This window comes from Dipodomys merriami, unplaced genomic scaffold, assembly GCF_024711535.1.
Source record: "Dipodomys merriami isolate MVZ:Mamm:240054 unplaced genomic scaffold, mDipMer1.0.p SCAF_4, whole genome shotgun sequence".
In the NCBI taxonomy this organism is placed as follows: domain Eukaryota; kingdom Metazoa; phylum Chordata; class Mammalia; order Rodentia; family Heteromyidae; genus Dipodomys; species Dipodomys merriami.
The window spans coordinates 59,664,421-59,687,820 of NW_027205603.1; the positions used below are offsets into that span (position 1 = coordinate 59,664,421).

At 37.7% G+C, this 23,400-nt stretch overlaps 1 protein-coding gene across 4 annotated transcripts; it reads left to right on the forward strand.

The window, feature by feature from the left end:
• Nucleotides 1-70: 70 nt before the first annotated feature.
• On the forward strand, nt 71-21,674 carry Cibar1 (CBY1 interacting BAR domain containing 1). 4 transcript variants are annotated; one of them, XM_069991057.1, is made up of 9 exons: nt 546-695; nt 1,217-1,451; nt 5,047-5,115; nt 6,028-6,129; nt 8,709-8,714; nt 10,805-10,909; nt 15,059-15,172; nt 19,610-19,729; nt 20,912-21,674. In XM_069991057.1, the coding sequence occupies exons 1-9, from the start codon at nt 670-672 to the stop codon at nt 20,999-21,001; spliced, it is 867 nt and encodes a 288-aa protein (XP_069847158.1). In that variant the 5' UTR covers nt 546-669; the 3' UTR covers nt 21,002-21,674. The 4 variants fall into 4 exon arrangements, with proteins under 4 accessions (XP_069847156.1, XP_069847157.1, XP_069847158.1 ...); XM_069991058.1 differs by lacking the exon at nt 8,709-8,714 and having other exon boundaries at nt 6,028-6,123; XM_069991055.1 differs by lacking the exons at nt 546-695; nt 6,028-6,129; nt 8,709-8,714 and adding an exon at nt 71-212.
• Nucleotides 21,675-23,400: the final 1,726 nt, after the last annotated feature.

A 23,400-nucleotide genomic window follows, 5' to 3' on the forward strand; every position in this document is an offset into this window, starting at 1 on the left:
CAAACGTCAAGGCCGCCGGCGTTGCCAGGCAACCGGGAAGGCTGGCGCTTGTGACCTCACGGTGGCACGCGTGGCGGCCGCGGGCGCGTCGGTGCGCTCGGGCCTGCAGGACGGGAAGCCTGCTTCGGGCCTATCATTCCCAGCGCCTCACTTTCCCACACAACCCTTCCCACAATAAAAGCCGGCCGAAGGAGCGAGCAGTAAAACATGAGGTGGGAAGCCCAGCTCCTTTGTTTCGTGTTCTTCTCGGGCGCGTACGGCGCTCCACCCCGACAGAGGCTGCGCCGGCGCCCCCCGCGGGCGGACTGGCTTTCCCGGCTAGGCTCACCGACCCCTGGAAGGACAGGCGGCGACTGGGCGTCAGGCTCGGGGCCGCGCGAACCGAAGGCGGGAAAGCCCACCGGCTCCCCTCCCGCGGTCCGCAGCGGTGGCCGCGTCCTCGCCCTCGCCTGGCCGCCCTTCCCGCGCGCTGGCAGGGCACGCGCCGCGGCTGCGGGAGCGCGCGCCGCGTCTCCATAGAAACTCCCGGGCGGGCTCCGCGGCGGCGCGCGGGCCAGACTCCCCGGCTCCCGGCAGCGGCGGGTCGCGCCGTGGCGCGCGCCGGGTCGTCTCCGAGCGCCGGTGGTTGGGCTCCAAGCCCCAGGGTCCCCCGGCGGTGCGCGCGGCAAGATGTTGAGGCGCAGCTTGGAAAGCCGGTAACAGCCGGGGCCTAGCCGCCCAGGGCCGCCCCCACGCGAGGCGAGGGCTGGGGTAGGCGAAGCGGAGCCTCTACGCCCCTCTCCCCCTAGGCCGCGGCGGCCGGTTCCGACCCTGAGCTGGAGGCTGCTCGGAGCCCACTGCGCCCTGGGGCCTACCTCCCCGGGGTGCAGTGAGTGCCGCAGCCGAGAGAGCCCGGGCCCAGCCGGCTGCCCGACCCACACCGCCCGGGGCGCTCCGTAAGTCTGGAGGTAGCGGACGCCCGGGCGGCGCAGCGCCCAGCAGCCGCCATCCCTCCGCGGGGAGGCCCACCCCGGGCCTCGGCCTGGGCCTGCGGGGCCCGCATCCCGAGGCCAGGCCTGAATGGGGTCCTGGAGGAGGCCAGTGCTCTCTCCTAGAGATGAGGATCTTTGGGAGGTTTTGCATGCAGACAGCCTGATCGTTTGCTTGCCTAGATGAACGTGCAGCCATCTCATCCCTAAGGAGAATGTTTTGCTTTTTGTGTCACCTTTTTCTCTAGGGACGCTCAAACCAGACAACTGCAAGATGCTGTCACAAATGTGGAGAAACATTTTGGAGAGCTGTGCCAAATCTTTGCTGCTTATGTGCGGAAAACTGCCAGACTGCGAGACAAAGCAGACCTCCTAGTGAATGAAATCAACGTGTATGCCTCTACAGAGACCCCAAACCTAAAGCAAGGCCTGAAAAACTTTGCTGATGAGTTTGCCAAACTTCAGGATTATCGCCAAGCTGAGGTATGGAGTGAGGGCACGCCACTTAAGTAGTGGGCTGAATCTACCTAACCATAGGGGTTAATCCACAGTAATAAACTTGGAATTTTCTTGTCAGTAACCTAATGCCTATTGGAGGGAAACCTTTTGTGATTTATCTTGCTATTTCTAAACTTTAGGGCGACTTCTTCCCTCCTCTCCCCCCACCCCCGGGGCTTGAACTCTAGGCCAGGGCTCTATCCCCTGGCTTCTTTTGCTCAAAGCTAGTGCTCTACAGCACTGCTTGAGCCAATGCACCACTTCCAGATTTTTCAGAGTTGATTGGAGATAAGAATTACGGAGTTACCTGCCAGGGCCAGCTCTGAACGGCAGTCCTCAGATCTCAGCCTCCTGAATAGCTAGGATAACAGGCGTAAGCCACTGGTGCTGGGCTTGGGGCATCTTTTGAAGTCTTAAAATTAGCCCACTTCATTTGGCATTTATACTTACAAAGAACAGAAGCGTGTCTTGTGCCTTGCTTGGGTCTATATACCAGATGGAAAATGTTAAGAATGGTAATATTATGAATACATGGGTTAATAAGATATTGCTGATGCTCTGGAAATTTGACCACTGGGGAAGCTTATTTATATCATGAGGCAAACTGCTAGTGAGACCTTGTGAGGTAAGGTCGGGTTGTATTTTTTGTGTGACAAGGGATGAAATACCAGTTTTTGTTTTGTTTTTAATCAGGATCTCACTATGTAATCTTAGGGTGGTGCCAAACATGCCATCTTCCAGCCCCTGCTTCCAGAGTACTGGGAATACAGGCCTGTACTACCACACCCATCGAAAGCATTACATCATTTTAAATTCCATTACTTTTTTTGTACTTCAATCATCTCGACTTTGGGTTGTTTTGTTTTGTTTTTGCCTGTTCTGGGGCTTGAACTCTGGACTGAGTGCTATGCCTGAGCTTCTTTTGCTCAAGGCTAGCACTCTACCACTTGAGCCACAGTGCTACTTCTGGCTTTTTCTATTTATGTGGTATTAAGGAATTGAACCCAGGACTTCATGCATGCTAGACAAGCACTCTACCACTAAGCCACATTCCTACTCCTGTCTTTTGGTTCTTTTAAGGCTGAAAACATAAATGTTAACTATCAAAAAGTAAAATAAGAATATTAATCTTTGAAACCATCACTTCTAATGCAAACAAAAATTTGAGCAGCTATTAATCATACTTGATTACATTTTGGAAAAAATGTAATCTTCTATAATAAGCAGTTCTCAGTTATATATAACTGGAGAGTCTCAAAACTAATTTATATTCACAGATAATTCTAAATTTTCAGTCAAATAATTTAGCCCTTCTAGAAAAGTTTTTTGGCAGCACTAGGTTTTGAACTTAAGCTATATCTCCAAACCAGCCCCTCCTTTAGAAAACTTTTATGCTATTTATCAAATAGCAAAGCAACTTGATTTACATTTTTGTTCTTTTATTTCTCTTGCTTACCAAATGGTGCAGTGCTAATGAACAATGACAAAAGGTAGGCAATGAAAGGTAGAACTGAAAAATTTTGAATAACCCTTACACTGGAAATCAGCATATGGATTATTAGTGGTATAGACTGCATCCTACTGGATATTTATGATTTTGACTTTAGGCTTCCAACTATTTTTTGTTTTTGTTGATTGTGGGGCTTTGAACTCTGGGCCTGGGCACTGTCCCTGAGCTCTTCAGCTCAAGGCTAGTGTTCTACCACTTGAGCCACAGTGCCACTTCTGGCTTTTTCTGTTTATGTGGTGCTGAGGAATCGAACCCAGGGCCTCATGCATGTGAGGCAAGCACTCTACCACTGAGCCACCTTCCCAGTCCCTTCCAACTATTTTAAGTGCTTGATGGGAACTTGATTTTTTTTCATAGCCCTACAACCTTTTAAAAGGAAGCATCCATACAACATTTTGTTTACAAAAACTAAAAACTAATATGAAATGAATGTACTCATTGACTGTGTAAATATGTGTCATTTTAAAAGTTTTTTTCTTGCTTAAAAATACCACCTATTCATGTTAAGCAATATGTCTTCATATTTATTACTTGTCCTGGAAAAAAGTTAATGTCTAAAGTTGTTTTTCTTATGCTATACTTAAATATGTACTTGCCTTAAAAAAAAAAGCTCTTCAGTGTCTTCTATGATCCTTTATGAATTATAAAAAAAGGTCAGCCATACAGTTTGAGAGATCAATAACACTAACCACCTTTAAGCTTTTACAACTTAGCGGTGATGCAAAGAAAAATCGTATGGTTGAAACAATCTGAAGCTTTTTACTTTTGGATAGTGTTTCTTTTTTTTTAATGTTTCCAGTATGCCATATCTTTCAACTTTAATCTCCCTAGAAGGTTGAGCTATTACAGTTCATACACAGTATCTGACACTGTGGTCAATATGTTGAAAATGGTGGCTGCCTTAAAATTTGAGTTGTCTTAAAACTTACTAAAAAACTAATACTTTGTCGGGCTGGGAAGGTGGCTCGGTGGTAGAGTGCTTGCCTTGCATGCATGAGGCTCTGGGTCTGATTCCTCAGCACCACATAAGCAGCAAAAGCCAGAAGTGGTACTATGGCTCAAGGAGTACAGTGCTAGCCTTGTGCTGAAATGCTGAGGGACAGCGCCCAAGGCCCAGAGTTCAGGCCCCATGACTGACAAAAAAAAGAAAAAAGAATTTTGTAGCAAGGATGAGCTCCTCATCATATTTGATGCCAAATGCTTTTTTGTTGTTGCAGCTAGGGTTTGTATCCGGGCTGCTTGCTTGCTCAGCTGGCACTCTATCACTTTAGCCACCAACCGTTTTTCTGGTTAGTTGGAGATAAGCATCTCTTAGACTTTACTGCTCAGGCTGGCTTCAAAATACAATCCTCCAGATCTCAGCCTCCTGAATATAAGGTATTATCAGTGCCCAGCTTTCTTTTCTGATTTTTGTTTGTTTTTGGCCAGTCCTGGGGCTTGAACTCAGAGCCTGGGCACTGTCCCTGAGCTTCTTTTTTTTTTTTTTTTTTTGGTCCAGTTGTGGGGCCTGAACTGTGGGCCTGGGCGCTGTCCCTCAGCTCTTCAGCTCAAGGCTAGCACTCTACCACTTGAGCCACAGCGCCACTTCCGGCTTTTTTCTTTTTACTTATGTGGTGCTGAGGAATCAAACCCAGGGCCTTAGGCATGCAAGGCAAGCGCTCTACCACTGAGCCACCTTCCCAGCCCTCCCTGAGCTTCTTTTGCTCAAGGCTAGAAAGTGGTACAATTACCACCTGAGCCACTTTATGTAGTACTGAGATCAAACCCAGGGCTTCATGCATTCTAGGCAAGCATTCTACCACTAAGCTACCTTCCCAGCCCCATCTTTTATGTTTTTAATGTTACTGCGTAGCTTAAGTTTTCAAATGTGTTTGAGTTTAGATTGTGAGTCTTATGAATTTCTGGTGATAATCTGTTAACTCATAATGTCTTAAGCAGTGTCATTTTAATTTGAAATTTTTTAAAATATGAACAGTAATTATTTCAGGTTAAACAACACAGGTTTTATTTCAGTATTTAAGTTTTGATATCTCTTTCTTTTCAGTTATATTTTATAATAATTTCCAATAGGTAGAAAGACTTGAAGCCAAAGTAGTTGAACCTTTGAAAGCTTATGGAACCATTGTAAAAATGAAACGGGTAAGTAAATCCATTTTTTTATGTCATTATTAGTATTCTGGTTGATTGTGAGTTTTCCAACTATAGTTTCAATAAAAATTATAAAGTAACATATAGCAATTTTTTTACATAGCACTGAAAGACAGTTTCTTGCATCATTGAGAATAATGAAATTTTTTAGTAGAGTTAGTAGTATATTTCTGTAGCAGCAAGAATATTACTATTTAAATTTTAAATATCTAATATTTATAGTAAACAAGTTATCTTTTTTTTTTTTTTTTTTTTTTTTTTGGTCGGTCGTGGGGCTTGAACTCTGGGCCTGGGCGCTGTCCCTCAGCTCTTCAGCTCAAGGCGAGCGCTCTACCACTTGAGCTACAGCGCCACTTCCGGTTTTCTGGTGGTTTATTGGAGATAGGAGTCTCACGGTCTCTCCTGCCCGGGCTGGCTTTGAACCACGATCCTCAGATCTCAGCCTCCTGAGTAGCTAGGATTACAGGCGTGAGCCACCAGCGCCCGGCTTAAACAAGTTATCTTAATAAGTGATTATGTCTATATTTTTATTCTAAAGCAGCTAATGAGATTTTTAAATGAGTATGACAAGTATAGTGGTATATGCTTGTTATTTATTTTAGGAGGCCGAGGCAATATTGAGAGTTCAGGGCCAGCCTGAACTACAAGTGAGGCCCTATCACAGGAAAAAAAAAATCCAAATGTAACCATCACTATAATCAAATTATATGTATATATTTTTATGGTTGTAAGTTGAAATTGTCTCATTTGAGAGATGGCTAAAGAAATAATCTCTCATACATACATATACACATGCATGCATACACAGTATGATGCCTACATCAAAAAAGACATTTTTCCATTCTTAAAACAGACTATATTTCTTAAATCAGACATTTTATTTTAAAATAATGCTATTTTCAGGAGGACCTCAAAGCAACATTAACAGCAAGGAATCGAGAAGCTAAACAGTTAACTCAGTTAGAAAGAACACGTCAACGAAACCCATCTGATCGTCATGTAATTGTATCCTTTGAATTTTTGTCTTAAAAAATGTTAAGGTATGCAATACATAGGAATCCTTCCTATGGAAGTTAGGTAATCATAAAGCGATTATCCTATGTAATACAATATCCTTGTATTCTTTTTCCAATAAATTTTCCAAAAAAATCCACTCATAAATACAAACATTTGCAGAGTAAGTTCAAAAGTGACATTTTTTTTCACATGGTAGCTAACCAAATATTAATTATAAAATTAAGGACCTTCCATTAGTACTAATGTATTAATGCCCACTGCTGTATTTTTGAGAAAAGGAAATAAATCCCACAATAATTCCCTTCATTCTCTAAAAAGAAACTCACATGAAACCAGTTATAATTTTGGGCTAAAAAAAATCTCAAAGGTAGACTTGAGTATAACGAAGTCCAGAAAGAGCACAAAGGGACCCAAATAGGAATATCTACTATAATAAGGTTCTTTTGGTAAACACAACAAGCTCTTAAACTAGAATGTGCCTTGTTCATGGCTAACAAAAATATAGAATAGTTGCTAAGTGTTAGCAGCGAGGACTGCATAGAAAGCACTAACGTATCCCTGCTACCTCTTTTTCCCTCTTTTTCTTCCTTACATGTATCTCCTTCCTACTTCCTTAAGGTTGTTAACTACCCAGCTCAGCCAGAAACCACATATGAGGAGTGGCTCTTTGGGGGCATTTGAGGTTCCAGAACACCTCCATTCCTGAAGGGAACCCTTGAGCAGTGATTTGGGGGCTGGACCAGTTGTCAGGTCCTTCTTCCTGTGGACCAAAGGTATATAAGCCCAACCTCATACTAAACAAAAATGGGCAGCTATAAGACTAGGAATGCCTATCGGAGGCTGGGACAGAAACATCTAGACAATTATTGAGACTTAAAACCTCAAACTGGAAATTATAGTCTGTTGTGTTTTTTTTTTTAATCAGGCAAACCAGAGAATGCTGGAAAATTCATGACTGACACAGAAATCTCCCTCAGGCACAAGCCAAATTAGTTAAGAATTAAGCCAGAGATAAAAATTGTTTTTTCCTAGTGACAGAGGTGTGTAAAAGCAGGTAGAATGTAACATCTTGCTTGATCAGTTGGTAACTGAATATTCATTTTGGCACAATACAGAAAGAAAGGTATTTTTAAGACAAAGACTTCTGTGATGCTTGTTAGAAGCACTGCTGTGGAGGACATGCTATAACATATGTGGAACCTGTCTGGGCTCACTAGGGGGAAATAAATACAACAACCAGAGATTATAGAGGTCAACTGACTTGCTCACTTGGTCAAGATGTCTACAACTTGGGGATTCTGACGATCTGAAATCAGAAAATATAGCATATATTTTTACTAAGAAAGAGCCTTAAAATTCAACTGCTTATTCAGAAATATGTTAAAGTTCAATATACAAACTTAAATAGAGTCCCTCTGGTTGAAGAAAAGGAATCTTTAGGGTTCTACCTCCTTACCCCTAAGGAGAGCCCAAGGTGACTTCTGAACAAGCTTCTTGTAACAGTTTGAAAAGGACCAGCCTTTTTTTTTTTTGAAAATGCTAAAAGCAAAGGGTTACAGTTGTCTAAGTCAGGCAAAGAACATTTCCTTTTGGATGTCATCATATCCCTTGCTTTCTTGTTTTCTAGCACCAGTTCTGTTCCCATTTTATAACTCATTTGAAACCCCCTAATTCCATTGAATATACTGATAACTGCATTCATTGAGCTATATCTTAAAATTTTAGTTAATACCAGTTGTTACCCATATTGGTGCATTCTAAAGTTCTGAAGAGTTTTCAGTAAAATGAAGAAATACTAGAAATCCATATGCTCTTTGCTAAAACTAGCTATGTGACTGGGTAAATTGCTGTGCTTATACAAAGGGATTTCAAACTTCCAGAAATAAAGTTGCCAGAGGGTGATAAAAGGTTAAGATAAATAGAACCCCAATTGTAGCTTCTGCTTCCCCAGGCTTTACTATGTTAGCCAACTCTGTGTGTGTTTACAAATTTAAAATTAAAATATCAATAAACGAGGGAAGAGTCAAAAACAAATAGTCAAACAACAATTAGAAGGCAGTCGGCTGGGAAGGTGGCTCAGTGGTAGAGCGCATGCCTTGCATGCCAGAGGCCCTGGGTTCGATTCCTCAGCACCACATAAGCAAAAAGAAAAAAGCCAGAAATGGCGCTGTGGCTCAAGTGGTAGAGTGCTAGCCTTGAGCTGAAGAGCTGAGGGACAGCGCCCAGGCCCAGAGTTCAGGCCCCATGACCGGACCCAAAAAAAAAAAAAGGCAGTCTGCTTGAACTGTCTTTGCAAAAGGTGAGCAGACATCACATAAATGAAATTTTACATAATAAACATTCTTATCTGAATGAGCTTATCTGTTCTATTTTACATTTGGACTCCTTATATAAAGAATTCCAAGTCCATAAAATAGATATAATCGAATATATATGTATTTAGTATCTTGAAATTGGGTGCTTAAGCTAATTGTAAGAGTATATAATTCTATAAAGGTATAAGATTTTAATTTATTGAAAAAGTTATTCTATTTGAAATGCATTTTTTCCTTTATGAAAAATTTCAGTCACAGGTGGGCAATAAAATGGTGTGTCAAGACATGGATCCTAATAGTAAACCCTTTCACTTGTTTCAATTTATATATTCCTTGGCAAAGAATGCAGTGGCCAAATGCTAGAATTATTACATGTTGCAGAACTTTTTTTTAGAACTTTGAATGTAATTTTCCCCACAATTATTGAATGATGACATTTCGATCAAGTATAATAATAGCATAAAGAAGAAAACATTTTTTTGGAATTAATTTTATCAGAAAATTGGGCTTTTACAATCTGTTACTACTTAAGAAAGCATTCTAATGTTTAGTGCAACTATTGTTTGAAGGGTAAGTTTAAAGAGAAATATATGAATAAATTGGAAATGTTCTGCACTAAGTAGTCCAACAGCTACTGTATATAACTGTTTCGTTCTTGAGATTCAATTAGAGTAACCTATGAACCAGTTTTTACATTTTTTCTAATTTAAATGTAAATAGTCATTTGTGACTAGTGACTACCATATGGATTGCACAGCACAAATCTAAATAGTATAAATACATTAGCATGTGTAGATCAAAACTTGCGTGCGTGTGTGTGTGTGTGTGTGTGTGTGTGTGTGTGTGTGTGTGTAAAGCCATAAACTGAATAAAAACATATGGTTGGCTTGTAAGAATCCATAGTAGAATCTCATGCTGAAATGTTTGTAATATATAACTCTACTTGGTAAGAATAATATAGAAGTATTAAATGTAGCCAGATGTGATGGTACACTCTTGTAATCCCTGCATTCAGGAGATTGAAGCACTACAATTGTTGAGGTCTAGGTCAGCCAACTTAGAAGCATTAACATTTTTCTATGCTTTTGAAGAACCATTAAAAGGAAGTAAGGGCTGGGAATCTGGCTTAGTGGTAGAATGCTTGCCTACCATGCATAAGCTCTGGGTACCACATAAACAGAAAAAGCCAGAAGTGGCACTGTGACTCAAGTGGTAGAGTGCTAGCCTTGAGCAAAAAGCTCAGGGACAGTGCTTAGGCCCAGAGTTCAAGCCCTAGGACTGGCAAAAAAAAAAAAAAAGGAAGTGACTTCAGTTATGTATTTGCTAGTCTCAAGTACTTCAATGTTGTAATGATTTAAAAAATTAATTTTCAAGGCCGGGTGCTGGTGGCTCACACCTGTAAATGTAGCTACTCAGGAGGCTGAGAGCTGAGGATCGAGGTTCAAAGCCAGCCAAGGCAGGAAAGTGCGTGAAACTTTTATCTCCAGTTAACCACCAGAAAATGGGAAATGGCGCTGTGGCTCAAGTGGTAGGTAGAGCACTAGCCTTGAGCTGAAAAGCTGAGGGACAGTGCCCAGGCCCAGAGTCCAAGCCCCACAACCGACAGAAAATAAGTAATTTTCAGTCATGAAAACTGATCTCTATAGCTCTTTCTCCTGTCTGCTCCTCTCAGCCCTTCACAAAGATTGTTTTGTTTAATCCACACAATAAGAGATAAAACTTTTTTCCTTTGAAATAGGCTTTATTGTATTTTATAGATTGGGATGTTGGAGATCATTAAAATAATTGTTAAATCATAATCCCTTTCTTTGGAGAAGAATGAGGAAAAGGGGAGCTAGAAGAAAAATTATGATAAATGACACAGAGGAAGCATAGAAGAATGGAAAATGCTTTTAGTGGACTGGGAAGGTGGCTCAGTAGTAGAATGCTTGCCTTGCATACATGAGGCCTTGGGTTTGATTCCTCAGCACTACATAAGCAGAAAAAGCTGAAAGTGGCACTGTGGCGAAGTGGTAGAGTGCTAGCCTTGAGCTGAAGAGCTGAGGGACAGTACCCAGGCCCAGAGTTCAGGCCCCATGACCAACAAAAGAGAAAAAAAAAAAGTTTTACTATAAATTATCCAAGATAGGAAAAAAATACCTTTAGAGAAAGGGAAGGATTTTATTTTCTTTGAGATCATTAATCATGTAATTTAAAGTTCTTTAATATGCATTTTTTATTCTATAGATCATTTTAGTCTGTCTGGTAAAAGTGTTCAATTATTTACAGTTATGCCAAAAAGCCAGGACTCTGAATATTTACCAATAAACTTACTTGATTTCATCTCTGGTTGGGGAATACTTTTGTAGGCAGAAACTGAATTACAGAGAGCTACAATGGATGCTACCCGAACAACTCGTCATTTAGAAGAAACTATTGACAATTTTGAAAAGCAGAAAATAAAGGATATCAAGGTAAGTAAGTAACTGTTAAGGCTCAAGACATGTTTTCTAACCTCATTTTTTATTTAAATTTATGAAAAATGAAACTTTCTGATTTAGCCCATAATTCTTATGAAAAAAGGTACTACAAGTGAAAAATATGTTATTTTCCTATGAACACAATAGTATGTAAAGAGGCTACAGTTTCAACTAGATGCCAGACTTTTATCACCAATACTATTACATTAAGTTTTTATTATCAGTAGTAGCCCTGTGGAAGTGATAGTTATTATGAAATTAAGCATAGATGTAATTTACCCAGAGTACCACATCCAGAAATGTTCTATAAATCAGTATTTTTCATCTGTGCTGTTTATTATAATACATTGTCACTAATATGTTTTTAATATCTATCTTTTATCCAACCATAATTTGGAACCACCACAAAAATTAATTGCCTCAATTTTTAAAATATCTATAGCTTTGAGACTTTTTGCAGCATCATAGAATTCAAAAGGCTTAAGTGAAATTTATTTTTAATCATCTTGAAAGGTCTGAAATATTATGACCATCTTATAGAATTTTTACAATAAATACAGGTAGTATACAGATATCATTCTTGTATATTCATTTAGTTTCCCTCAAGTCTCTGCCAACAAGTGGTATAGAGGGTCATAAGATAGATCTATTTTTAGTTCTTTGAGGAAACTCCATATTGATTTCCATAGTAATTGTACTAGTTACATTCCTACCAGCAGTGTTAAAGAGGGTTCCTTTTCCCTCCATTTCCCATATCCTCAGGGCATCTGTTGCTGTTTTCCTGATAATTGTCATTTTACTGAGGCAAAACAGAATCTTAGTGTAATTGTGATTTGCATTTCCTTTATGGCTAAGAATATTGAACATTTCTTCATGTATCCATGAGCCTTTTTATTTTCTAAGAACTGGCTGTTCGGCTTGTCCATTTATTAATTGGGTTATTATCAATGTTTTGAGCTCTGTATATTATTTTATATATTATAGCTATCCTTCGCCTACTGAACATTCAAAAACCAGTGGCTTTTCTACGTACCAACAATGAAGTGACTGAGAAAGGAATCAGGAAAACAATTCCTCTCACACTACCATGAAAAAGAGAAATACTACCTAAACTTAAACAGTATTTTTGGTTTGGATTTTCATTGGGTAAACTGGCTGATTCATGAGCAAGAAACACAAATTTAATTTTAATTGCTTCATTTTTATTATAAATACAAGTTTTTCATAAAATTATAGAGAAAAATCCAGTATTCTCCTCACTCAAAAGTGTTACTTTTTTAGCTTATCTTCCAGACTTTTTCCTATGCATGTACACAAAGCTGCAATAATAACAAACATATCTCATTGGACTCAAGCACTGTATGCACTCACCCTATTAGGAAAACACTACCATTATCCATAGTTTTAAATAAACAGGACTCTGTTTCATTTCTTAAAAGTTTAATGACATGGAGCTGGGAGTCGGTGGCTCTTGCCTATAATCCTAGCTACTCAGGAGACTGAGATATTTGAGGATCGCAGTTCAGCCCAGGCAGGAAAGTCCTATCTCCAATAAACATCTCAGAAACCATAAAGACTCTTATCTCCAATAAATCTCTCAGAAAACCAGAAGTGGGGCTGTGGCTCAAGTGGTAGAGCGCTAGCCTTGATCTGAAGAGCTGAGGGACAACGCCCAAGCCCAGAGTTCAAGCCCTACAACCAAAAAAAAAAAAAAAAAATTAATGACATGGACATATTCCTGTTGAGAAATAAAAGAGCTATATCTTCCTTTCTTATATCTTCATAATATTTTACAATATTATTATTGGGTGAAATCGAAGTTTTTTTTTTTTGCAACCATAGATGATTCTGTCATTAAACATGAATATTTGCCTTTGTGCTGATCCAGTGATTCTCGTGGAATAAGTAGGCATTCTTAGATTCATAAATCAGAGACCAGATTGTAATACCTGCTTTAAAAACTTCTGTCTACAATGGACAAGCCAGTTTCTGCCTCTACAAGTCTTTTCATGAGTATATATGAAGCAATGATTAGTAATAGTAACAGCCAATCTGCTGGGTAAAAAACAGTATCTCATTTCTTTTCACAATTTTCATTGTCAGTACTATTGAGGGTGAGTGTTGTTTCATATATCTAGTAATACATTTATTTCTTTGTCTAACTTCTACTTGGGTATTAGAATTTTTCTGTTTATATTATTATTTCTTTATATTGAGAATATAACCCTTTTTATTAATAGATATTCAAATGCATTAATGTATATTAATATATAATTTGTATATATTATATATAACTAAATACATGATATACTTATATTAACAGGCTTGTTGCACATTTTCATGTAATTTATATAACAACTTATAATACTAATATATATAGTAAGTATTTTAACTATATTAATATATTTATTTTTGTTTCAAATATATTGATTGGTCTTTTTGGTTTTCTACCTTGGTGTTATGACAGACAGGTTTTTTTCATACTCAAGAATATATATTTGCTCATATTTTCTTTCAGTATGTTTTATGTTGTTTTAAAACATTGTGCTTTTAAAAGAAATATGGTAGTGAATCAACAGTGGTTCATACCTATAATCAAGCTGCTCAGGAGGCTGGAATATGAGAAATGAGGTTTGAAGCTAGCTCATGCAGAAAAATCCAAGAGACTGTTTTCCCCAATTAACTAACACTCAGTCAGAACTACAGGCATGGCCCAAGTGGTATAGCACCAAATGTTTTGAACAAAAAAGCTGGGCCAGGACCTGAGGGGGCACAAAAAAAAGAAAACATTCAATTTTTTGCTTACTAACCAAATGGAGGCTCTAATACTAATACTAGTTGACCAGAAATATTTTCTCTTCTTTCCACCACCCCCCCCCCCCGGTCATGGGGCTTGAACTCGGGGCTTGGGCACTGTACCTCAGTTCTTCAGCTCCAGGTGAGTGCTTTACCACTTGAGCCACAGAGCCACTTCCGGTTTTCTGGAGGTTAATTGGAGATAAGAGTCTCATGGACTTTCCTACCAGGGCCTTTGAACTATGATCCTCAGATTCATTACAGGCGTGAGCCACCAGCACCCAGCAGAAATATTTTCTAAGTTAGCTTACTTACTGCTTGTGCACTAAAACTAATTGTCACTAACACCTTCCACACTCCTTGAGGGCACCTGATTGCTTTCCTCTAGGAACTGTCTTAGGGAGACTAACACCTAAAAAAGTTCTAGCCCAGTCAGTCAACCTCTAAGGTATCTGAAAATCTATCTTAGCATAGTGCTGTTTATTATAATAGTTGCTAGTCCAGTATACTATATGCCTCTAACCTATACAGAATAACAGTATGGTCATCATCCATAGTTACATGTCTCTCAGAGCATAATATTCTCTCACATCAGTTGGAATTATTAAAGTTTCAGAACTTAATTCAAATACTTATAGGCTTGTGGTATCAGGGTATATAGTACCAAATAACAGTCATTTTATCATAAATGTTAATTAGCAGGTATTAAAAGAACTTGCTGGTGGCTCACACCTGTATTCCTAGCTACTCAGAAGGCTGAGATCTGAGGATCATGGTTCATAGCCAGCCAGGGCAGAGAACTACCAAAAAACTGCAAGTGGCGCTGTGTTTCAGAGTGAACAGAGTACTAGCTTTGAGCAAAAGAGCTCAGGAACAGCACCCAGGTCCTGACTTCAAGTCCCATGACTGACAAGAAAGAGAAAAGAAAATACTTGGTATAATTTTAAGGACTTGCTTTAAAAGATCTTTGTAACTTTTCAATTATCATGTCTTTTTTTTTTTTGTCGGTTGTGTGGCTTGAACTTGGGCACTGTCCTTGCACTCTTCAGCTCAAGGCGAGCACCCTAACACTTGAGCCACAGAGCCACTTCTGGTTTTCTAGTGGTTTATTGAAGATAAGAGTCTCATGGACTTTATTGCCCAGGTTGGCTTTGAACCACAATCCTCAGATCTCAGCCTCCTGAGTAGCTAGGATTATGGCATGAGCCACTGGTGCCCAGCTAATTATCATTGTCTTAGAGAAAAACATTTACTTTGGTTTTTCACAAAATGCCAAGACTATAGGGGGGAATATATTTACTAAATTCATCTAATGATTTTTTAAACTCAAATCTTTTTTTTTTTTAGAATATATTTTCAGAATTTATCACTATCGAAATGTTATTTCATGGCAAAGCTTTAGAAGTCTACACTGCTGCCTACCAAAATATACAAAAGATTGATGAGGATGAAGATTTAGAGGTAGGACCATATCTAAGCTCAGTCCTTCTGCTATTATAGAAAATATTTAAAAGAGAGCTTAGTTTGTATGGGTAAAAATAACCAGAACACTGCAATGTTTTAAATTATTGTGTGTGATCCAAATAGCTGGACCTTTTCTAATTTCTCATTTTTATTTTGTCAGTTTGATTTACTGTAACAAGCTTCCTATTAATACTAAGGTGAAGGTTTCTTAATTTTCACTCCTTTTCATATTTTTAAAAATAGATGGTCAAGCCTTTGTATGTCAGTTGTATAATAGCAAACACTTAAATGATTTCCTCATTGCAACTATGTTATTTTAATCCACCTACTAATATTGAGTCCTTACTTGGGTGAGAAAATTGATGCACACTGAAATTAAAAACATACCAGACCATCCAGAAGTCTTGACTATAATGATATTTTTAAAGCTCTCTACACAAGACTACAAGGAATATAGTTCTAGATGAGTAGTAAGAACTGTTTCTTCCAAGAAACACCACTGCATTGGGGGATAGGTTTAAAAATGATCCCCTACCTGTAAGACTGGGATAACTTTTACAAGTACTTCCTTTCTCCATTTTCTAACACCCTTGATGTGCCATACTAAAGTCCCTTCAAGCTCTTAGAATAATAATTGAGAAAGTAGTTCGTTTTGTCAAAGCAGGAATTTAAAATCTACCAAGGAGTTAGATATTTTGTTGTAGTTTTTAAAAAAAATTTTAATGCAACCAGTTTATGTGGAGGGTCCCAAATAGTCTTGAAAATCAAAGAAGCTTAATGGAGAACTTTTGAGGTTGACAGCATAGATACACAAAGGTCCTGTAGCAGGCTGTCGTAAATGAAGAGCAATGTGTTTAAATACTGAAAATGGTACAGGACAAGCATTTGTTGAGCAAAAAACCATAGGCCTGAACTGTTATTATATCATCCAGCAAGTGAAGTAGAGAAGTATAAAGGTGTGTGATCAAAGGAAGTAATATTGAAGAGGTCACAAGAATAGGAAGGATCTTATGAACACAATTTTCTTAGAAACAATAAGTGAAAACAATCTGAGAGGAACAGAGAAATAACTTGCTTTCCTTTTAGGTAATCCATGTTTTATTAGAACCACTAAAATTTATTCCAGCAACAGCAAACTTCGTGCAGTTAAAGCACTCTAGTTGTAATTATAAACCACCTTACCTTATTTGTTCTTTACATAAAAAAGTATTTGTCTGCTTTTTCCCCTTCAAAAGTCACTTCTGTGCAGTCATTTCAGAGATACCATGTCTTGACATTCAGTCCTAGAAGAGATCTTAGATTGTTTTGCAAATGTATTATTGCCAATAAATTCTTCCTGCAATTTTAATTTTAGGAAATACTTAACTGATTTAGATTCTTATCCTAAGAGCTCCATATAACCTATTTTCAACTTATTTCATCTTTGCTAGCAAAGTTTAAAAAGGGATGTTCAAACAAAAATAGATCCTTTCCAAATAGTAGTTGCTTAATGAGTCATCCAGTTTTTATATCACATCTAGATGCCAGCATTTTAAGACACTGGCTTCAAAACAGAATTTGAGCAGTGGCTCATGCCTGTAATCCTAGCTACTCAGGAGACTGAGATCTGGAGGATCACCATTCATTGCCAGCCCAGGCAGAAAAGTCTGAGCCTTCACCTCCAAAATCAGCATCAAAAATCTGGGCTGGAGGCATGGCTCAATTGGTATAATATCACCAGCCAAGCAAGCAAAGCAAAAGTATGAGGTCTTGAGTATAAACTCCAATACGCATACAAACATACACAAATAAATTGGTCCTCCCTCAATAACCTGCTCACATATCTAAATTGTCCTAGGTTACAAGTTTTATCTCCTACACTTTATCCTTTGATTCCTTTTGTGTTCTTCAGTTCTCTTAAGTTTAAAGGAATGTGTATGTGGAGCCATCCTTTAGTCTGGGTCTCCCTTTTCCCCCCAACATGGGAACTGAGTTTATGATTAGTGTCATTAATTTTGCAAAAGTACATTTAACACCATCTACTTTGAAGTTGCAAAGATGAAACAGGGTTCCTTGCACTAGCAATACTCAAGATTAGTTGTTGGAGACTGGTAATTAATGAATTAAAAACAATATGTTGGATCAGGAGGATCGTAGTTCAGCCCATCTGAACTCCATCTCAACCAATAAACTGGGTGTGGTGGCACCTTTGCATCTCAGCTATTCAGGAAGCATGAATAGAAGAACTAAGTTCAGGCCAGCCCAAGCCAAAACAAAAAAATCCTATCTCAAAAATGATTTGGGGCCCAGCTCAAGTGGTAGAGGTTTGCCCAGCAGGCCTGAGAGGCCAGGTTCAAATATCCCAGCATTGTCCCAAAATATGTGATATATAACTATTCTTGAGGGCACAGTGGAAGCTATTGACTAGAGAACAAAGGAAAACAAAAGACATCACATGACTTGGCTCTTGAGTAAGTTTGCTGCTATCCCAAGCTATGGAACTGGATTACAAAAACAATATAACAGAGGGTCTGTATGTAGGTTCTGCACATAGGCTAGAAGTGAAGACTGATAAATAAGCTTGATATCCCTTAAAGCATTTGGACTCTTGGTAGCCAAGAGCCACAAGTTTGTTTGATTTTTCAGTAGAGAATATATTTTGGCATTCAGTAAAATAAGTCTAACTGTAAAGAAGCTACAATTTTTTTAATGTCCATAATCGGTAAATTCAAATAGAAGTATCTCAGGTAAAAAAAATTTAGGGCCAGACACCAGTGGCTCACGCCTATAATCTTAGCTACTCAGGAGTCTTGAGATCTGAGGATTGCAGTTTGATACCAGCCAGGGCAACAAAGTCTGTGAGACTCTTGTCTCACAGAAGTGGCACTATGGCTCAGGTGGTAGAGTACTCACCTTGAGCTGAATTGTTGAGGGACAGCACCCAGGCCGAGACTTCAAGCCCCACAACCAACAAAAATAAAGTTAAATTAAAATTTTAAAAAATTAGGGATGCCTAAGGTTATAGTATGGCCTACTAGCTGGAATGTTTTTCGTTGTAGAATTGAATTTAGAGCTACACTGTCCAATATATGAGCTACTAGGCTTATGTAGCTAACGTTAAATTACTCAGTTCCTTATCCACATGATTTACATTTCAGATGCATACTAGACACATAAGGAATATCAGTAAGGATAATAAGGAATATCAAACATTACTACCATTTTATAACTTCGCCGGACAGTGCTGGAGCATGAATACGCTTCCTGAAGAATGTATAAAATATACATAGAACTAGCTTGTTAAGGGTCATTATTTTTAAATGACCTAAGGGGAAGCCTTAGAAATATTTAAAGTTAACAGTAAGATAGATATATTTAATGCAAGAGTTTAGTGATGGCATGGAAGAATAAAGGTTTAGAATGGGGTTGGGGAAGATGAAGACAAAATGGATTTTGGCAAGAACAACTTTAGAAAAGGGTAAAATCCCAATTAGTTGAATGGAGATGAAATAGAATGCTTGAGAAGTTTTTCAGTTACATCTAATAGAATTTTTTAAAAAAATGACCAAACTTATGCTTGTTTTCTAAAGGAAGGAACCTGTGGGGAAAAAGCGGGTTTCCACATTTGATGTTGAAGATGAAGGAAAAATGTACGCTGAAAAGGATTAGAATGGTGATGATTTTCAAAACAATAGGGTGAGAAGTTTTGAGGAAGAAGGAACTGAATATATACCTGTTACTCTTACCTATTAATCTGTTCAGAGAAATGGGAGAAGAGAAACAGGGAAGCTTAAGACAGTAAGATTTGAAAATACCACTTTCCAGAAACTGAACTGACAAATCATGGTAGTCTAGTCCTATGAGGTTGGAATTCATAAACTGTAGTGAGTGCAGGGTACTCTTAGGTACTTTTTCCTTAGCAGTAATGCAGTGGCATTACATTTGTAATTGACAGGCAAAACAAAAAAGAACCAAAAGTATGAACCATTGCTGCCATTCTAGTCAAGACTTCTGTAATTCCCTGGCAAAAACACAAGTGTTTCTTCTATGTCTATTGTTTTCATCTTTTCATCATATAGAATCTTAGCCTTCACTTTTCTAACTTAAAACGATTTTTAGGGTGGGAATGTGGCTTAGTGGTAGAGTGCCTGCCTAGCATGCATAAAGCCCTGAGTTTGATTCCTCAGTACCATATAAACAGAAAAGGCCAGAAGTGGCACTGTGAAGCAAGTGGTAGAGTGCTAGCTTTGAGCAAAAGCAGCTCAGGGACAGTGTCCAGGCCCTGAGTACAAGCCCCAGGACTGGCGGGGGAGAGGGGGAATTTTAATTTTTTTTTCTCATAAAGTTACTTAATAAGTCCAAGTTTTATCCTTGGGGTGGTACTTAAATCTTAAGTGAAAGGAACTTCATTTGGTTATTGTTCATATCTGTAACATTGTTTTATCATTGCAACAGGTTTTCCGAAATTCTCTGTATCCACAAGATTATTCATCTCGTTTAGATATTGTAAGAGCAAACTCAAAGTCACCTCTTCAGAGATCACTGTCAGCTAAGTGTGTATCTGGAACAGGTCAGGTGAGCTAAACTGTTGGTTAAAGGATTTTGTGCTTCTGCTTTGAAACTGTTTAGTACTAAAGATGTTTACTTTTAGTCATATGACCTCATAATTTTCTGTAGAATGATGCACTTTATGTTATTTCACTATAATTACACACTGCTCTAAACAGAAAGAACATTTGAAACAGGTAAAAAACAGAGAAGGCTAATGTAGATGTTATCTAACATGAACAGCATAAATTCTGAAGAAATTACACTAAAAATGGATTATGGATCGATCCAGAAACTCGGCTTTTTAGAACACAAACGTCCTCATTTTTTTCTGTGTCCAGAAGTTCTGAAATGGACCCGGACTTGTATTATAGTTCTTCATATAGCTCTTCCTATCTAGTCTTCAAATTTTGAAATAAATATTTTCAATTTTAAAATAAACAACTCAAAACCTACTTTTATTTATTAGCACCCATTTTCTTCTCTGTAATCAAAGTACCAACACCTCATGAATTCAATGTAGTATTACATGTGAAGTTTTGATTATTTAAACCTGAGTTGGCTAACAATTACAGAAATTTGGAATGCTTTCTTTTAAGAGCTATTGACTTGGTTTCAGGTGTGGGAGACTGTCTTGTATATTGTGAAGATATAGAGCAGAATTCTTAGACTCTACCCACAAGATAATAGCACAAACACATTCACAATTGTGATGATTACCAGTGTCTTCAGACATTGACAAATGTCTTCTAGGAGATTATACTCACCCTTAGAGAGAGGGTCCTGAACAAGTGAAGAGTCAGGACATACAGCAGATGTATTCAGATCCTGATCTCATTCCATTTAAATCACCATGCTTTTTTCCATCACTATCCCACTATCTATCTCACTGCTTGAAGTACCTTTGTTTTTGCCATCTATTTTGTTTCTTCTTCAAGAACTGCTTTTGTACCCCAAGAATTGTTTGGCTTATTTGTACCTTCATAGTATTACTGCATATATTCAAAATGTTTGTAATGTCACATATATAATACATGAAGACCTCTTCAACTTTAAAATATAACCCCCCCATAGGAAATATTCACTATTAAAAACTATTACATTTGGACATCTTTTGAAATTTGTGCCTTTTCCTATAAGTAAATGTGAAGTAAATGTGATGACTGTAAAACATATTTTAATACATTTTAATGTGCTTATTCTTAACAGATACCCACTTGTCGACTAAAAAAGGATCAACAAGCAGATGACGATGATAAAGATGATGAAGACTTAGATGTTACAGAAGATGAAAATTAAGTAAACTCTACATTTCCATTTTCATCTTGAAAATGACATGAAATCCAGTATTACTAAATTATAAAACCTTCAATTCACTCAACAGGTAAAACCTCAGAATGAAATCCTAAGAAATGAGAAAATCAATTAAAGGAAATTTATGACTAAAAAGTTTTTTAAAATATTATACACCAATTACCTGAACATCCTAACCATCACTTTGTGATTTTTTTTTTGTATCGGCTCCACTTTAAAGAAAAAAAGATTTCAAAATGTCAAATTATTTCATTATACTTAAAGTTGCAACAATTAGGTAACAAAAGATCTAACAACTATTAGCTTCCTTTAGGTTATGATTGATTCCATGTTTTCAACACCAGTTACTTAACAAATTGTTCTTCATCAACCTTTAAGAGCTTTTACTTTTATACTTTTGGTAAAACCTTATACTATTCCATCACTTGATATGTAAAATCAAATACGATTGGGCTTCATTTTAGCTTTCTAAAGTACATCCAACCTGATTTTAGTTTTTTACAACACAACTGCTGTTATTATATATGATAATGTAACTTGGTAAGCAAGTAGTTGGAAAATTCTTCATCCTGGAACATTAAAAACTTTTTAAAAAAATGGCCAGGACATTAACAGGTTATACTTTATTAAAAAAAAAAAAAAAAAAAAAAAAAAAAAAGCCAGATCCTTGCAGTGTATCTGATTGCAGTGTATCTGATTGCTTTTCTTTCTTTAGGTAAGGAATACTTTGGTATATAATGGATCCCAATTAGGCATATAAAATTAAACATCATTTGGGATCACTGGAAAAAAATATTCACAATGGTAAAATAAAGACTTTCTAGAAAGCTGACTTGTCATAGTTTTTTTTTTAAACAAAGTACTGCTCCTAAAAAACACTGATTAAATTCAGTGTTCTTTAATGAAATATTCAAAAATAAAATTTCTAATTAGTATTTTTAGGAAGCTGAGGCTATGAATGGTTGGTTTAGGAGGTTTTCTTCTCAGTGTTTAAAGTCTGGTTACTTACTAAATAGTAACTTTCTGGACCATCAGTTGTCTCATCTGTAAAATTCAAACAGTACCTAATTCATAATCAACAAATTTAGGAATAAAACATAAGTTCTTCCTTCTTCAAAGCAATATTTCACAAACAAGAGAAATAGTATCAGTGAGAAAACTTTCACCAATGTAAAATTAAATCCCATTATAATTTAATCTAGACTTAACACTTAATTTCTAAGGACCAAGCAAATATTTTACATTCTGTGGGTAGAAGCAAAATCAAGGACATTATATGGGTAGTTACTAAGCCATTTAAGATGGAACTACACTTAAAAATGTAAAAACCATAATTATTAAAAACACAACGAACCCACTCAACAGCATGTAGGCCTTCACTTCTTATCTCCAAAATAGGAATACATTAGGATTCAGAATTAATGCCAAGAAAAAGAGAACAGGGTCACAGCTTAAGTTTAGATCAGTGACATTAGAGCATTCCTACCATGATTCTTACCTATGTCTTGATTATAGGATTGTTTACTTTCTAGAAGTGATCTAATATTTTTGACACCTACACAAAATGTCACTGGGTGTAAAGTGGGAGAACCAATATTCTTCCAATGTATCTGTGGGTTGGAGAGGAAAAACAAACTCATTCTTATCACTGAAGTACATGATTGGTAAAGGTAATTAGTATATTAAAATATATATAAGTATATATGAGTATATAAAGATAATTAGTACACTCTTCTCATGTGTTTGAGATTCTAGTGTACTAGTAAATTGGTTCTCTGGAGAGGGAAAGGAATGTCCTTATATGCTGCATATACTAATGATCCATGGTATACTTGACCATGGTGTACTATGACCATTTTACCAAAGGAAGACACAAGTAAAAGGATATGTTCAAAATGGTTCCAAATCAGGTCAGTTCTCTATAATGCATTTTATAATGAAGTTTAAAAATATTAAATCCTAAACTCACATCTATAATCTATATTTAGGTAGCTGGGATCTCAAGATCTTAGTTTGGTGCCAGACCGAGCAGACAAATCCCAGAGACTCGTTTCTCCATTTAACCAGCAAAAAAACAAAAATGGAGGTGTGACACAATCAGCAGTGTAGTTCTTGAAAGTCAAGCTCAAGCACAGTCCCCAATAACAGTATAAAAACAGAGATAGACACCACCTAAATGTGCAGATGAAATATTCCTACTGTTTAAAAAGTCAAACGCAAAACCTATACTTAGTACTGCAAGCCTCTTAACAATGTAAAAAGCAAATCACATATTCAGTGATCCTGTACTTTAAACTTCATCTTACCTTTATCACTGTATCTAAAGTGTTTTTGAAAGTCTTCCATTCCTCCAGGTTTGAGCAGATGAACCATCTATGTAATCT